The sequence below is a fragment of the Taudactylus pleione genome, unplaced genomic scaffold, assembly GCF_031769625.1.
Source record: "Taudactylus pleione unplaced genomic scaffold, aTauple2 ptg000081l, whole genome shotgun sequence".
NCBI classification, from domain to species: domain Eukaryota; kingdom Metazoa; phylum Chordata; class Amphibia; order Anura; family Myobatrachidae; genus Taudactylus; species Taudactylus pleione.
Window position 1 is genome coordinate 3,815,880 of NW_028284483.1, and position 18,695 is coordinate 3,834,574.

The following is an 18,695-nucleotide window of genomic DNA, read 5'->3' on the forward strand; positions in this document are numbered from 1 at the left end:
GATCAAACAGGACGGGGGCACGTTTCTGCTGGTGGCTCCAGCGTGGCCCAGACGTCCTCGATACTCCGATCTCAGGAGCTTGTCCGTAGACGCTCCGTTCCTTCTGCCTCAGCGTCGGGACCTGCTGTCTTGAGCCCTGCCTTTACCCGGATCTGGGTCGGCTGTCTTTGACGGCGTGACTCTTGAGACAGCCGTCTTAAGGTCCCGGGGTTTTTCTACCTCTGTCATCGGTACCATGCTGAGGGCGTGCAAGCCTGCCTCTGCACGGATTTACACAGAGTTTGGCACACTTACTTTCAGTGGTGTGAGTCCAGAAACTTTGATCCTCAAGTGTTCAGGGTTTCTAGGATTTTGGCATTTCTACAGTCAGGTCTTGACCTGGGCTTACGTCTTGCTTCCCTGAAGGTTCATGTATCGGCTCTGTCTGTTTGGTTCCAACGACGGATCGCTACCCTGCCTGATGTTCACACCTTTTTCCAAGGTGTGCTTAGGATTCAACCTCCCTTTGTGCCTCTGGTGGCTCCCTGGGACTCGGCGGTGGTTCTTCGGGTTCTGCAGGGACCTCCCTTTGAGCCTCTTGAGTCCGTTGACCTCAAGTGGTTAACACTGAAGACTGTGTTTCTCCTGGCATTTGCTTCAGCCAGGAGGGTATCCGAGTTGGGGGCACTTTCCTGTAGTCCCCCCCTTCCTAATTTTTCACCAGGACAGGGCCGTGCTTCGTACTCGTCCTGAGTTTTTGCCTAAAGTAGTCTCTAAGTTCCACATCAATCAGGAACTTGTGGTGCCAGCTTTTCAATCTCCTGATCTTACAGCTGGTGAGGCTTCATTGGACGTTGTCCGTGCTCTGAGTTTATGTTGATCGGACGGCTTCTGTAAGAAAGTCCGATTCCTTGTTTGTCCTCTTTGGTTTTCATAAGAGGGGTTGGCCTGCCAACAAACAAACGTTAGCCCGTTGGCTTTGTTCTGTTATTAGGGAGGCTTATATACAGGAACGTTTACTTGTTCCGGCCTCTGTTAAGGCTCTTTCCACTCGGTCTGTGGGTCCTTCTTGGGCTGCTAGACGTGGTGCCTCCGCTGTTCAGCTGTGCAAGGCAGCCACTTTGGTCTTCAATTCAGACATTTTTGAGGTTTTATGCGTTTGACACCTTTGCCTCTCAGGATGCATCCTTCGGGCGCAGGATTCTCCTTTCTGCTCAGGAACGTCCCCGCCCTTAGTTGAACTGCTTTGGGACATCCCCAAGGTCAACCCTGTGGACCCCCTATGGACCCTGAAGTAGAAAACAAGAGATATGGTAAGAACTTACCTTTGTTATTTCTGTTTCTACGAAGTCCATAGGGTCCACAGGGCGCCCGCCCTGACGCACCTGGCTTCAAATGGGCTGTGTGGCTGGTCACCGGTTTTCCGTCTCCCATTTCTGTGAGCATGGTTTCTTGTGTGTTCCAGTCTTCCTTCTCTCTGTTTAGTCTCCTCCTCCGGCCTTGGCTGCTTACCAACTGATTTGCCTGTGGCTCGGGGGCGGGGTATAGAGGAGGACGGACCCAAGTGCATCCTGGGAGCAGTGAAAGCTTTAACTGCGTGGTGCCCGTGGATCCAGATCCAGCTATACCCCAAGGTCGACCCTGTGGACCCTATGGACTTCGTAGAAACAGAGATAACAAAGGTAAGTTCTTACCATATCTCTTGTTTATCCAATATTGTTAGTAACAATAAAAAATATGTAGCTACCCCCAAAAAATCTTCCATTGTAACATATAATCACAGTGATATGTAACTCATATAATATTGTCATCAGCAGATCTATGATTTTAAATTCTACAACCCTATTGGTTAATCAAGACTGGTGTTGTCACCGTTTTTACTTGAAGAGAATAATATAGTATCCTACAGTAGATAAATAGTATCCAATAGTCAATAACGATAGCTCAGTCGCTCCAGCGGGTATCTTTTTAAAATGTAGCCAGCTTATTAATTCTTAAGAAGCAGGATAATATCTGTAGTGCATCGGTCCAATAACTTACTTAGAAAATCTCTCTGATTATGGGTTGTAATCCAATATATAGAAGCATAGTTTGTAATCAATTTCCCTTGAAAACAATTGGAGTATTTGTAAATAGCAACATATCCGTTCCAGTAAGCTATACCGCCTAGTACACACAGACCCCTTGATCACTGGGGTCTGCAGCAATATGAGAGTTTGCCCACCTTCTTGAGAGTGAGACAGCTGCAAGTCCCAGCATTGTGTCTCCCGGCTCTCTGTGTCTCGGCTCACCACGTTACGTGAGGATCGCGGCCAGCAGCCCGGCGTGTGATTAGTCCCGGGTGCAATAGCGCTTGCAGCTGCCGCTTTCACCTCCTCCTGGAGCCATGGGTTTGGAGCTTGTCGGTATTTTGGGACTGTCACTAGGGAGATTTAAAAGGTCGCTGATTGTCCTGGACAATTGGAAGTATTTCCAAAGTAGCACACGGATAAGTGTCCCAATCGACGCGTTTCGCTCGCACCTTGGAGCTTTTTCAAGCTTGAAAGTGGTGGTTTGTGTATGTGTCAGAATTGCACCTGACACATAGTCCAGCTGCATTGGTCAAATTAAATCTATGTAATATATTTATTATTTTATAGAGATTAAAGATATATATATATATATATCATCTCTCTTTATATATTCACATTTTTAATATATCTCCCTACGAGCGCTGAGACAACTATAGCTTCCAGGCGATTTTGATTATATGTCATGCTCCATTCTTCATGAGACATTAAGAGCCCTTTGTTTTACACTTTGGTCTGACGTTGCCAATTCCACAAATAAGCTCATGTAGCCGATCCAAACTGCAGACGTGGAAGGGGCAAAAGTTCCTTCCATCGGGGAAACTTTTACCTCCGTATCTACGTGGCCCGTACGGCGGGCTTGCGTCAATCGGATTCTCTTTTCGTTCTTTATGAAGCAGCCCGGCAGGGTTGGCCTGCGACCAAACAGACTTGGCCAGATGGATCCGTCTGGCTATTAGGCAGGCTTACATTGCCAAAGCTCGGCCTCTGCCTGTATACATTTCTGTGCATTCTACACGCTCTGCGGGTACTTCTTGGGCTGCGCGCACACTCGGGAGGGAAGCTTTGGGACGTCCCCAGTGTCTTGAGCTCCAGGGTCCCCTGGTGGATGGAGAAAATAGGATTTTGGTACTTACCGGTAATTCCATTTCTCAGATTCCACAGGGGACAGTGGACGCCCACCCAGCACTGCTCGCCTGCTGTAGAGTTTTTCCTTTGGATTTGTTCTGCTCCGGTACTATAGCAGTTTTTGGTATGTTAGTGTAACTGCCTGCATTATCTGCAGTGTGTTCTGTCCTTCTAGTGTGCTGCTCCCTTTGGGGTGTCGTCCTCCTTTTTCTGTCTGTTCTCCATCTCCTTTTAGTCCCATCAGTTCCCTAACCGGGGCTGATGGGACTAAGGAATCTATATTTGGACCTCTATATACCCCTGCCTATACCTTCTAATATCCTACCTATAAACCTCTAAGGATGACACCAATTTGCGTAAGCAGTCATACAGTAAATAAAAGACTCCAGACTTGGAACGTGTGGTTCCGAAGCACAAAGAAGTATTCAAGTAAAAAGTACAGTCAGTTACACACTATTGATCCAGACACAATTAGACACAAAGGAATTATACAGACCCCAAGTACAGTATAAATACGCATGCGCTCTGGACCAGATTCCGGCATTCAGAAAGAAAACCTCCGTCAATCAGCATTCAGCAAGAAGACTAAAGACCCAGTGTTTGAGCACACATGTTTATACCCCCTAGACAGGACATTAGAGAAGTTTCTTGCTTATGCCATTGGTTCCCATGGGGGAACCATCTGTTACAGAGCGTTTAACAGGCTGATTCAAATAGACTCAACCCAGCCTCCAACAACTGGAGGTCTCTGCCCACCCGCCCCCTAACAGTCATCCTAACAGTTGTTCATAAAATATACATTTTGTTGCTTGTAGTCTCTGTGGTCCATAAGTTGAGAATGCATGATGCGATCTCCACACCGATAGTACCGGAATTCTGTTGAGAGTACGCATCAGTACGAAACCAAACACTGCTTTCTTAGCATGTATAAAACCTTAGTTATCAAATATCTTTATTTCACAGCATTTATACTAACTGAACCAACTTAAATCTTATACCTTAAAGCTTATTAAACCTTTTATGTGGATATGTAATGTGTGAGTATGCGGGGTTTGATATAAAGACGCTAGTTAACTTGGGGCAGATACGTGCGTATTAATGTGTGTATGAGAAATGGTGCACTTAAATCTCACTAAGTGATCATCTAGCAGTGTGCATTGCTGAGCATGATAGTTCCACATGCCCCCGTCTCAGCAGCCCCCACCTTTCCCGTGTTCAAAAGAAAAGCTCTTTATTCTCTCAGACTCTTGTGTGAATACAAATGTGTTACCCCAAGCTGTGAAGCTAGGGCCATCCTGTCTGTGTGCAGGGCTAAAACCTGTTTAGGATTCAGACAAATCCAATTGTGTAGATCAATGCCTGGATTATATTACAATTGCCACAACTATACTTGTCTGCATACAGGGATTCCCAATTTGTATGTAAAACACTCACAGTTTCTGGTGCATTGTCTATTCTATTTACTTTTTCGCATGAGGCTGTTCTTCTGGTTGCCCTTGGTAGATTATCTAAAACATTGCCATCTGTTCTTAGCTCGTGAGTTGTAACTTAAAGTGACGCTGGTCGCAAAATGGCGTCTTGCAGATTCTTGTTTCTAAAATGGAGTCTAGCTGCCAGTCGCAAGATGGCATCGCGCACGCTTCAATTTTAAACTGATCTTGTCTCAGCCAATTATCCAGCTTTGACAGGACATAGAGGAGGAAGAGCCAGTCACACTTTTATTTTATTGTAGGGCCAGGCTTGACTCAACCACCGTCTATACCCCAGTGTCTTGAGCTCCAGTTTCCCCTGTGGAATCGGAGAAATGGATTTACTGGTAATTTACTGCTAATCCATTGCGATCGCAATGCAATCTCAGCACAACACAAGGACACCCACTTTACCTTACACACATCCGTAATGATCATCGTAAATCATCAGTACAATCCAGTACCATCGCAGCCTCACGCACACTTGCACAAGCTCTGACCTTACTCAGGAATTGCTAACTTCATCGCACGTTATGAGACCTTTGTCTCCCTCCCCCGTTACCACCCGCAAACGACACTTCCTGTCAAACACTCTGCGATGGGTCTGCATAGCCGCTGCGATCGCAGTCCCCGATCACAGTGGCTAGTTCACTCACTGCGATGCGTGCGCAATATGCAACAATCATTTCTTCCTGAATCAGGCCCAAAATCCCTAAAAAAAAAAAAAAAAACAGGTGGGGGCGCCTACCATTGTCCCTCGTCCAGCCTTGTAAAAGATCTACATCTAGATCATTGAAGTAGAAATTCTGCTGACTGTCGCCCGAGCCTCCTTCCCAGAGAGCCAGAATCTCACGTGATAACATTCTCTGCTTTCAGGCTGCTTTAATAAAGAATGAACTTTTGAAAAGCCACATATCCCCTTAGTCTGCAGCTCCTTAATGGATGTCCTGGCATGAGGCCTGGTTAATTCTCTCTGGACTGGACTATTTTGCCACAGGAATGCCCAATGAGCTGTGTGTAAAGCTGGGTAGTTCAAAGTCGGCACGGTCCTGGTTATGGCACAGTTTCTCGCCATGTAGCGAGATGTATACAATCCTATGTCTGACGGCAATTCATAGCCCCTGATGCAAAAGAGTGATTCGTACACTTTCATTTTCTAAACAGTAAAAAAAAAAAAAGGAAAGGATGAATCTGGTAATGAAGACAGTACCCAACCTAGCAAAGACCCACAGCACAGCAGAAAGAAAATGTTACAGCACATTTATAACAATAAATCTGAACACTCCTGGTGGCACTGCAGTAGCAACTCTGGCTACACGGTGCTGTTCAAAGCACCTAGCTAGCTAGATGCAGGGGCCATGGGGCAGCCCTCTGTGTATTATGTGTGCAAAAACTGAGACAGTGCATTCCATTCCCAGTACCACCCCCCCCCCCCTCCCCATTAAATGGTATTTCTTCTTCAGGGTCCATAGGGCTCCACAGGGAGACCTTGGGGTGTAGGTGGTGGTTGAGGACCGGGCACCACACAGTTAAAGCTTTCAGCTCCCAGGATGCACTAGTCCAACCCCCTATACCCCAAGCCTGAGGCTCCTCGCTTCCGTTGGTGCCCGGCCGGAGTCGGGTCACCATTATGCAGTGGGCTGCTTTGGCAGCCCAAACGCCTTTTCTTTTTTTTCTTTTTAGTACTTTATCTACTGTCTGCAGGACGTCTGTGCTGCCGCTCCGTCAACCCTCTGGGCGCCGTAACGCCAACTTCGGATGGGGATTTCGGCTGGCGTCCCGAGGTCTTCACTAGCCGGCCCTGTTGGCGGACCCAGTGCAGTCCAGACACAAGGGGACAGGTAAGGTGGGTCATCGCTCACGGTGACCTGCAGATTGGCCATCTTACCTCCTGTCTCAGGGGACAGACCGGAGGCGCTGAGAGTGAACACATGCTTTGTCCACAGTGATCCACTAGACCACCAGAGTACGTATGGAGCTGGAATCCAGCGTCCTGTTGTTAAAAATCAGCATGGGGAGGTCAGCCTTCCCCATTAAAGCGGCCCCTCAGCTCAGGGCACCATTCCTCTGAGGTCTCTCTTCCCTGAGCTGCTCTCCTCCTTCGACCACGCCCCCACAGACGTCTCCAGTGGCCATTTTCTTCAGGCTTCGCCACAGCTCTCTCAGGGAAACACTGGGTCCGGTCCCTCTACATACCTCTCCCTGGAGTCAGGTTATGTAGCGCTATAGCCTGCCAGATGTTGAGTCTCTGACCACAGAATCTGTGTAGTTGATTGTAGTGCCATTCTGCAGTTATACTGTATTTCTGCATTGTATGCGACTTACGGTAGCGCTGCCTGTCTGTTCATTTCTCTATACTGTCAGTATATAGCTTTCCCTTTTTTCTTACTTTGCCCTAACATACAAGTGTATTCAAGGTTTTTCCTGTGCCTCACATCTCTACAACAAATGTATTTGTGAGGGTTGTCACATACAGTTGGTTACTGCACTGTGCCATATTTGTGCTGTGCGCTCCTGCAGCGTGCCCAAGCATAAGACAGGATGAGTATATTGCATTCCTACTTGTATTCTGCATACCTAGTAGTTACATAATACCCAGTGCAATATTGTGTGCTATACTACTCTGCACCTATTGTCTAGCAAGGGCAAGAGTAGCAAGCAAGCATCTGCATCCATACTGCTATAATGCAAATTATGTGCTGCAGGCTTAAGTGAGGAGGATTTGATACAAGATGGGTTATGTGCTAATTGTTATACCCCACCAGGCTCGTCAGACCCTCCAGCTCCTGCACAAGAACCCCCCATGGACTTCCTTTTCTCAGGTGCTGGCTACTATTGCACTACCGGCTCTAATTCCCCCTATGGGGTTGCCACAACAGGCTGTAATTCCCCCTCTGGCTTTGCCACAACAGGTTCAAACTACACCGGTATCTCCTGTGCCCCCATCCATGGGTAGACGTACAGTGTCTGGTGGCTACCTCTACATCCTTTTCAAACTATGTTGCAAGGTGAGAAGCCCCTACCCAGTAAAACGTCTAAGCGTCCGGTGTTATCCTCACAGTCCAGATGAACACTGAATCTCCTCTGGGGGAGGAAGGGAGTCTGTCTAAAATTAATATTCCTGATTTGGTGCGAGCTGTTAGATTCATCTCACTCATAGAAGATGATGAGCCAGCCCCTAAATCAAAGTACCCACTGTTCAAACGACAGAAAGTGGCTTCAGCGGAACAACTAGCTGAACACATGGCAGCAGCCTGGCAGACGTCTGGTAAGAAGTTTCAGCCCCCAAAATGTCTGACCACCTGTTATCCATTTCTTGTAGCCCATTGTTCAAAATGGGGGACTCCCCCCTGCGGTGGATTCACATGTTACGCATTTAATTAAGAGTGCTACTTTACCTATTCCTACAGTATCCTCTTTGAAGGACCCTACAGATAGGTTGAATCTTGCCTTAAATCGAAGTACTCTCTATCAGGGGCTGTTGCCCTTCTGACCATGGCTATTGCATGGGTTGCTAAAGCTATAGAGAGCTGGGCTGACGCACTCGAAGACTCTTTTCCCTCAGATGCTTTTAGGGATCAGATGTCTTTCATTGCTCACATATGAGATGCAGCTTCCTATATTGGAGAAGCGACATTGGATGCCAGTCTTCTAACCTCCAGAGTTTCAACCACGGCGGTGTCTGCCAGCCGTACCCTGTGGCTACGCTCATGGAAGGCAGATACGGATTCCAAGAAGGGCCTAGAAGTATTACCCTACAACGGGGAGATCTTGTTTGGGCCAGACCTTGACAAGATTGTAACCACATTGACGGCATCAAATACTGCATTTCTGCCTTCAGCGACTACTACTAGAAAGCCTCAGACTACATCTTTTTAGGTCCTATCGTCCTCAAGGAAAACCTAAAGGTCAGTCCTTTCCTAGGCAGTCTGCTTCCACTAGGGCCACCAAGCGCAGGACCAAGCAGGCCTAGACCACCAGACGCCCTGCTTTAAAATTCGAGGACAAAGCCCTCAGCATGACGTGACGGGCCTCCCCCTGGGGGACCCCAGAGCAGGAGGCTGACTTCTTCAGTTTGCTCAGTGCTTGTGTCAAACCACCATGGATGCTTGGGAAAGAGAAGTGGTCTCTCACGGGTATGCCCTCTCATTTCTACAGCGGCCACCCCACCAGTTTTTCTACACAGGCCATCCTTCAGACCCAAGCAAACCTACAAATCCAGAAAGCCATACAGTCCTTGCTGCAAGCAGGGATAATTGTGCCCGACCCGCTATCTCATAGAGGGACTGGTTATTATTCTACTCTTTCTGGTTCAGAAGCCGATTAGGTCTCATCGGCCTACCCTCAACCTCAAATCCCTGCACAAATTCCTCCGGGTAACCAGGTTCAGGATGGAAACCCTACACTCCATCATCCTAGCTATGGAGTCTGGGTACTTTATGGTATCTCTGGATATTCAGGACGCTTACCTACATGTACCTATTCCGCCCTCTCCTCAGCGATATCTCTGGTTTGCTATTTTACAGCAACACTTCCAATTTCAGGCTCTGCCCTTTGGATTTATCCACAGCTGCACGGGTAGTTACCAAAATTATGGCTATTATGGTGGCCCATCTGACTGGTCAGTAACAGACTGCTACCATATCTGGACGACCTCCTGGTCTTAGCAGGATCTCCAGTGGTGCTTCAACGCCATCTGCAACTAACCATTGCTTTCCTTCACAAGCACAGACGGTTAATCAACTGGAAAAATTTCTCCCTGAATCCTTCTTGAAGAACGATTCATCTGGAAGCCCTGCTAGATTCTCAGGATCAGAGAATTTTTCTGACATCAGACAAGATCTCCACACTTCAACTACGAGTGCACAGATTCTTCCACAGTCACTGAGTGTCAGTCCACTAAGCAATGCAGGTTCTGGGATCCATGGTATCCACCTTCGACATGGAGTATGCTCCGTTCCACTCCAGGCCTTTGCAAAGGCTGATCCTTTCCAGGTGGAACGGGTTACCCCATTGTATCAAAACTCAGACGATGGTGCTCTCTCCAGAGGTGCGTCTGTCCCTTTCTTGGTGGCTACAGACATCTCATCTAACCAAGGGTTTTGGAACCCGGACTGGGGTACTCCTAACTTCGGATGCTAGTCTTCGGGGCTGGGGCGCAGTGACCGATCAACACTCCTTCCAGGGTCGTTGGACATCGGTCAAATAAACCCTGCCAATCAACATATTGGAACTTTGAGCTTTCTACAGGGCCCTCATACTGGCCCAGGACATACTTCAGGGAAGACCTGTACAGGTACTGTCAGACAATGCCACAACAGTGGCTTACATCAACCATCAAGGAGACACTCGAAGTCGGGCAGCAATAACAGAAGTGTCACACATTCTGTTGTCTCAGGGTCCTTGCCTTTACTCGGACCTGGGTTGTCTGTCTTTGACGGCGTGGCTCTTGAGACATCCCTCCTAAGATCCAAAGGGTTCTCTAGCTCTGTGGACAAAGCTATGCTACTCTGATCTACCGCAGTGTGTGGCATACATATTTCCAGAGGTATCGTTCCAGAAACTACGACCCTCAATTGTTTAGGATTTCCAGAGTCCTGGGCTTCCTTCAAGCTGGATTGGCCCTTGAACTCTGCCTTGCCTCTCTGAGAGTGCATGTCTCTGCTCTATCCATTTGCTTCCAGCGTAGACTTGCTCCACTACCGGATGTCCACACCTTCCTCCAGGGTGTCCTCCATATACAACCTTGCTTTGTCCCTCCAGTGGCTCCATGAGATTAGTTCATAGTTCTTCGTGCCCTCCAGGGTCTTCCGTTTGTGCCCCTGGAATCTGGGGACCTCAAATGGCTCACAGCGAAGACACTTTTTCTTTGGCTTTGGCGTCCACCAGAAGGGTGTCAGATTTAGGGGCGCTCTCCTGTCGCTCCCCATTTCTGATATTCCATCAGGACAGTACTGTGCTTCAAACTCACCCTGGGTTCCTTCCAAAAGTTACTAGTTTTCACATGAGGACATTGTAGTCCCGGCCTTTCAATCACCAGACCTATCGGCAGGTGAGGCCTCCTTGGATGTGGTCCGTGCCCTCAGGATCTACGAGGACTGTACCAGTTTTCTTTCTGGAAATCAGACTCCTTATTTGTGCTCTATGGATTTCACAAGAAGGGATGGTCAGCCAACAAACAGACATTGGCTGGATGGCTTCACATGACTTTCTCACAGGCTTACATGCAGGCAGGCGTTCCTGTACCTGCTACTGTTACTGCTCATTTTACTCGCTCTGTGGGTCCTTCGTGGGCAGCTCGCCGTGGCGCCTCAGCTGAACAGCTTTGTAAGACGGCCACGTGGTCCTCTGTCCATACCTTTCTGAGGTTGTTATGCCTTCGATACATTTGCCTCTCAGGAAGATTCAATTGGTCGCCTGATTCTCATCACAGCGCAGGAGCGTCCACTCCCTTGAATGACTGCTTTGGGACATCCCCAAGGTCTCCCTGTGGAGCCCTATGGACCCTGAAGAGGAAAATGAGTTATGGTAAAACTTAAGGTACCCATCCACTAGAAGACATGAAAACGACTGCACGATTACGACATTGAAATCGTGCAGTCATTTGTCAGTCTGTGATGTGCCTACACTGAACAGTGCCCTCAGTAGTAGTCCCCCTATACAGTGCCCCCAGTAGTAGTCCCCCTATACAGTGCCCCCAGTAGTAGTCCCCCCTATACAGTGCCCCCAGTAGTAGTTCCCCCTATACAGTGCCCCCAGTAGTAGTCCCCCCTATACAGTGCCCCCAGTAGTAGTCCCCCCTATACAGTGCCCCCAGTAGTAGTCCCCCTATACAGTGCCCCCAGTAGTAGCCCCCCTTATGCAGTGCCCCCAGTAGTAGTCCCCCTTATGTAGTGCCCCCAGTAGTAGTCCCCCCCCCCCATACAGTGCCCCTTAGTAGCCACACTCCCTCACTGTGCTGTGCCAGAAAAAAAAAAACTTACCTGATCCCCGCTCCTGCCGACGATCGCCAGCTGTCCACTCCTCCGGGCCCGCTCTTGCTCTGCACTATGGGATCCCATCACTCGCTGCGGGGGGAGCCTGAAGACGGAGCTCATGAGTGAGCTCCAGCCGACTCCCTCTGTGGACGCAGCAGCCAATGAGAGTCTGTCTGACTCTCATTGGCTGGCTGTTATGACAAACAGACAGCCGCCGCTGGCGGCTGTATGTTTGTAAACTGTGTAGGGCAGACCACTCTCACTGCGGTCTGCCCTACACTTGGGGCCCGGGGAACTAGCGGGGTAGTCCACCCATTGGTTGCTGGTGGCACTGCCGGACGGCGCCCCTGGCGAGTGCCATCCTGGCCTATGGGTAGATACGCCCCTGCTGAACAACGCCGTATAGCATAGAGATTCCTCCTGAGTTCCATTCCCCATCCTTCTCATCTCCTATATACAGTCAGGTGCATAAATATTGGGACATTGACAGAATTTTCATATTTTGGCCTCTATTCACCACCACAATGGTTTTGAAATGAAACAAACAAGATGTGCTTTAACTGCAGACTTTCAGATTTAATTTGAGGGTAATTACATCCAAATCGGGTGAACGGTGTAGGAATTACAACAGTTTCAATATGTGCCTCCCACTTTTTAAGGGGCCAAAAGTAATGGGACTATCAACTCAAAAGCTATTTCATGGACAGGTGTGTGCTATTCCCTCGTTATTTCATTATCAGTTAAGAAGCTAAAAGGTCTGGAGTTGATTCTAGGTGTGACATTTGCATTTGGAATCAGTTGCTGTCAACTCTCAATATGAGATCCAAAGAGCTGTCACTATCAGTGAAGCAAGCCATCATTAGGCTGAAAAATCAAAACAAACCCATCAGAGAGATAGCAAAATCATTAGGTGAGGCCAAATCAACTGTTTGGAACATTCTTAAAAAGAAAGAATGCACCGGAGAGCTCAGCAGCACCAAAAGACCCGGAAGACCACGGAAAACAACTGTGGTGGATGACAGAAGAATTATTTACCTGGTGATGAAAAACCCCTTCACAACAGTTGGCCAAATCAAGAACACTCTACAGGAGGTAGATGTATATGTGTAAAAGTCAACAATCAAGAGAAGTCTTCACAAGAGTGAATATAGAGGGTTCACCACAAGATGTAAACCATTGGTGAGCCACAAAAACAGGAAGACCAGATTCGAGTTTGCCAAACAACATCTGAAAAGCCATTACAGTTCTGGAACAACATCCTATGGACAGATGAGACAAAGATCAACTTGTACCAGAGTGATGGGAAGAGAAGAGTATGGAGAAGGAAAGGAACTGCTCATGATCCAAAACATACCACCTCATCATTGAAGCATGGTGGTGGTAGTGTCATGGCGTGGGCATGTATGGCTGCCAATGGAACTGGTTCCCTTGTATTTATTGATGATGTGACTGCTTACAAAAGCAGCAGAATGAATTGTGAAGTGTTTTGGGCAATATTATATGCTCATATTCAGTCAATTGCTTCAGAACTCATTGGACGGCGCTGCACAGTGCAGATGGACAATGACCCGAAGCATACCGCAAAAGCAACCATGGAGTTTTTTTAAGGCTAAAAAGTGGAATGTTATGCAATGGCCAAGTCAATCCCCTGACCTGAATCCGTTGAGCATGCATTTCACTTGATGAAGTAGTAGTCCCCATATACAGTGCCCCCAGTAGTAGTCCCAAGAACAAGCAGGAACTGAAGACATTTGCAGTAGAGGCCTGGCAGAGCATCACCAGGGATGAAACCCAGCGTCTGGTGATGTCTATGCGTTCCAGACTTCAGGCTGTAATTGCCTGCAAAGGATTTGCAACAAAGTATTAAAAAGTGAAAGTTAGATTTAGGATTGTTTAGTTTGTCCCATTACTTTTGGCCCCTTAAAAAGTGGGAGGCACATATAGAAACCGTTGTAATTCCTACACCGTTCACCTGATTTGGATGTAATTACCCTCAAATTAAATCTGAAAGTCTGCAGTTAAAGCACATCTTGTTTGTTTCATTTCAAAGCCATTGTGGTGGTGAATAGAAGCCAAAATATGAAAATTCTGTCAATGTCCCAATATTTATGGACCTGACTGTACATATAGTGTGTCTGTAGAAGAAGCATTTCCTTTCCACTTATTGAATATGACTCTGCACATATTGTATTTGCCGCAACGCTCCCCAACTGCAAACCTTCTAACCGTTTTCCAGATCATCCTCTATCAAGCTTAGATGAAAAGTACAAAAATAGCAATTGGCAGCTCCTTTCAGCCAAATCCCCTCCGGCATCTTCTGTAATAGACCGCCTGTCAGAGTGCTGGAACGCTGCCACGTCTCCGGATATCTGAAAGCACTGGCGTGGTAGATACAGCCACTAGCAATAGCTATGTATCAGGCGCGCAGCAGCCATGTCTGCTGTGATTTGTGCGCAGTAACAGGTAGCTTCATTGTGTAGGCTAGTGAATGTAACCCTTTAAGTGCCACAGATTTTACTGAGATGTATAGTTGTGACCGACTTGTACTTTGAAGGGTCATTGTTGGTCACCGATGCTATAGCTGACTCCTTTCCTGCCTGCTGCACTGCACTTGCTACTCTTCAATGTAAAACATTGCAGGCGCTGCAGGTGGTCTGCGCCCTGCCTTCCTCTGCGTGCCATAGTCCAACATCGATGGGTTGGCATGCCCCGACCAGTTATTGTTTTGCCACTGTTATTGAAGACCTTTGAAATTATTCAAATGCTATGGCATTGCCAATGTCTTATGTGCACTGTGTACAGGAAATCAATGTGACCTTTTGAAAAATGATCAGACATTAGATATATGCTGTTATCCTCAGAGGCTACAGGAAAAACATCATACGGGGCTTGCCGTACTGCTCGCTCTATCCCTACGCCCCTCATAGACACTCAGCCTTACACAACCTACTGTACTACTGGGAATCTAATTGTAGTTGTAGAAAGGAGCTGGTTACTGGTCCCTACTGCGCCTTCTCTCTTCTTCTGTACATGTTATAATAGCCCAGATAATATAATTCATCAGTATTTTAATGAGTATCCCCAAGTAAGTAATCCAGCGTTCCATTCTCCAGGGGATGTGCATTTCCTAATTATTTCTGTCGTTTCTTAATTATTCTTGGCATGACCCATTTCTATGTGCTGCTGATTATCTGTTGGTACGAACCAGTAATTCTGTCGCTGTCTGTAAACTTCTCTTTTTCTAAGACCTGTTCATCTAGCGCTGTATGGTCGCAGTGTATATAGCTCTATTGCTCAGCTCAAGTGATGCCATTTTGAAGGTACTCAAGGCCACAGTGGCGATATACAGGTGTGATTTACAGATGTGTCCTCACAATACACCTATAATTTTTAACCCATATGGTGTGAGACACTGCGCCTTGGGTAGCGATTTCCGTTTATGTACTTTTCCCTGAACTTTGCATCTTAATTCACTAATCGTGTACTAAGTAGCTAATCATGTATTAAGGGGGGAATTTAGTTAGACCCGTTTTTTTTGACTGGTGTGAAAAAGGGTGATAGCCTCAGGCTTTATCGCCCGGGGCTATTCAATAAGAGCCCCTTTTTCATTCGATACCCTTTTTTAATGCCTTTTAAATTATCAGAGCTATGCGTTAACTGGGTCTTTTCATCCGTTAACATGCTTGATCGGACCCCGACACAAAATCCCCCTTAAGTGCAGCCTCCGGGCTGCCTTTAGGGCAAATTGAATAGCTTCAGGGGATCAAGTAGGTAATTGTGTAGTAAGTAGGTAATTGTGTAGTAAGTAGCTAATTGTGTAGTAAGCAGGTAATTGTGTAGTAAGTAGCTAATTGTGTAGTAAGTAAATAGGATTAGTATTTTATAGTTGCAAAGGAATTGGTATGAATTAGCAGATTAAGCATAATACGTGGCACAGGTCACTCGTATAATAACGATATGTGGCACAGGCCACTCGTATAATAACGATACGTGGCACAGGCCACTCGTATAATAACGATACGTGGCACAGGCCACTCGTATAATAACGATACGTGGCACAGGCCACTCGTATAATAATGATATGTGGCACAGGTCACTCGTATAATAACGATACGTGGCACAGGCCACTCGTATAATAACGATACGTGGCACAGGCCACGCGTATAATAACGATACGTGGCACAGGCCACTCGTATAATAACGATACGTGGCACAGGCCACTCGTATAATAACGATACGTGGCACAGGCCACTCTTACAATAACGATACGTGGCACAGGCCACTCGTATAATAACGATTAGTGGCACAGGTCACTCGTATAATAATGATACGTGGCACAGGTCACTCGTATAATAACGATATATGGCACAGGTCACTCGTATAATAACAATACATGGCACAGGCCACTCGTATAATAACGATACGTGGCACAGGTCACGCGTATAGCTCCTCTGTCTTTTACCGTTTTACCCAGATTACCAACTTTTACCTGAATTTTATGTCTTAATTTGCTAATTCAGTAGTGTACGAAGCACTGAGGATTATTATTTTTGTCCCAAAAGAATTGGTACAGTATAAACAAAAGGATTATTGCCCATATTTTATGTACAATTTGCAAAGTCCGTGACGTGCCAAATGGGGCTATTTGGTGCGATTTGAGAATAGGTGTATACAGATAAATCTGTAATCCAATATATTAGTAGTATTCCAAAAGTAGGTTCTGTAAGACGTACTGGAATGCAGGACTGGCCATAGACCTTCTAGTAATGGGTGTAAGCAGGAAAGAGCCTGTATTATCCTCTTGCTGTTTCAGATTTGCAAACTGTTTCCTTTGGTTTCCAGTGATTCAGCCAAGGAAATGGGCATCTCTCTGTAAGCATGTTTCTATTGCTTCTATAAGCGTTCCCCACCTTCATGCCCTTAGTAAAAGTTGCAGGAGCAGCTGGTACCAGCTGCTGTTGTGTAGTTTTCAGTTTACATCTTGCTTCTGTGCTCCTTAGCCATGCATTTATATCATCATCATCAGACACAAGTGCTTGTGTTCATTGCTAGAAGTTTACAATGATGCACACACGGTACATTTACTATCTGAAGGTGGAAAACCCTTACACATTGCAACATGTAAGACAATGTCCTAGAAACATGGCTGCTAATATACAACTAGTAATAGTGTCTTTTATGTTCGTTCCCAGCTCTCTCCCTTCCTCTAATCTTATCCGAATTCTTCGAATGCAAGACCCCGAGCGAGGACAAAGCACTCTGCCCTATCTCACACGTGGCCAGGAGGAGGAGGAACAGGACTAATGGGACTATTCTGATGGTAGATTGCGCATCCATTGAACGGAGAAGATCCGGTGCCGTTTCCATTTTAGACTGTATGATAAAAAGCTTCTATAAACTGTCCCTTTTTCATACTTGTCCTTGTTTTGTATTCAACTGTTAATACAGAGAAATGTGTATTTATATTTCTGTAAATATCCTATGTGTTTTATATGTTTTATTTCTCCTATTTGTTTGCATTTAGACTGGTGCTGCCCCACCGTTTTCTTTCTCAAGAATTTTTACTCTGAGAAACGGAATGCTAAAGGTCAGCTATTGTTTTATGGGCCTTTTTTTTAATTTAAAGCATTGTTCCTGCAATTCTAGGTGGCATTATATACACTCTGTACAGCGGCTGGAGGCAGCGAGTGGCTTTCCCGCTGCAGGGCATGATGGGACTTCACCACGGCTGAGCCATGTGATTCCCATCTCTGCTCAGGATTGCTGCAGGATGATACAAGACTGACTTTTCATGTCCTTAATATGTAGAGAAGCGGCATTCATAACTACAGATTCCGCCATGCTATGCCAGCCAGAGGTATGCAAAGCATGCTGGGAAATGTAGTCACTTGAGTTCCAGCATACCTCCCTCAGTACAGTATTGTAGCACCGTCCATAATAAAGTGTATAGTTCTGATTTAATGACCTGTCTGCTTTCATTTTATCACCATCTGAGCTGCAGAACTACAAGCTGTGAGAGGGGCTAGGGGGCCAGATGTATCATTTATATCTCCCAATTTATTACACATACCATCCGGGCACTTTTTCTGTTAACTGCCACAACTGAGTTATTGGAGGCATCGGAACAATCTGTCCACCCTTGATACAGGCACTTTAAGACGGTTTGGATGTGATTGAAGCTGACTGATTGTCACTCCTTCTCTACGGACAATGCAAGTATTGAGTAAAGGAAAATGGCAGACAATACCCAGGTTGTTTGAAGGGTAAGGCTAGGCACGTGTAGGATTTCCTAAGGCCGCTCCGTGCCGGCAGCCTTTACTGTTAGAGGCACAGGAGCACGCAGTCTGCACCGATGACTGTACAAGCTGTGCTGCGTTACCAACCAGCCTCTGCAGACTGCGCACTAACAAAATTATTTACACTTTTATTCCAGATACAGCAATGTATTAAGCTCTAACGCAACTGGGTCACTGTTCCCAGCATTTGTTTTAGTGACCTGAATATACTTTGTGATACCCGGGAAGTGGTTTAGCATAATGATCTTACTATATCTATGTAGTATTGTTACTCTTAATATTCATTTGTTTGTTGCTGTGTGTGATGCACTGTATTGTAGTGTGTGAGGGTTCATGCGCCTCCTCTTTTGCTCGATTTGGGGGTGGGGGGGGAGGTTTACATCACATTTATGTATTTTAATGTTTGTTTTACTATAATGTGTTTCTCTAAAACAGACTGAGCACATTTCTTTGTCTTACAGTAAGTGGCGTATCCAGCGCAGCGAGCTACAGTGCAACACCGAATCGCATTATACTATACCTGCCCACACAAAAAGCAGTACTATTACAGAGTGTATATATTTAGCTTTAGATAGATATTGTTAGATATAGGTAGATAGAGAGAGAGAGATACTGTAGATATCATATATTTCCTTTTTTTCTTTTTTTAATCCGGCACCTGATTAATTGTTTTTTCCCATCATTCTCTAATAACTTTGAAAAGAAAGGCGTTTAATAAGAAATGGAGTTGAACGCTTTGTGGGGAGGAGTGCTGTCCTGTATCATACCAAGGACTAA

General features: G+C 46.3%; 1 protein-coding gene across 1 annotated transcript in view; it reads left to right on the forward strand.

Annotated features, from left to right (window-relative positions):
- Positions 1-17,583, forward strand: part of SMC6 (structural maintenance of chromosomes 6) — a 166,428-nt gene extending 148,845 nt beyond the window's left edge. The window contains exon 27 of the mRNA XM_088468145.1: positions 16,815-17,583. Within this exon, the coding sequence (XP_088324271.1) occupies positions 16,815-16,926 (112 nt within the window). The 3' untranslated portion in view covers positions 16,927-17,583. The remainder of the gene's footprint in view (positions 1-16,814) is intronic.
- Positions 17,584-18,695: the final 1,112 nt, after the last annotated feature.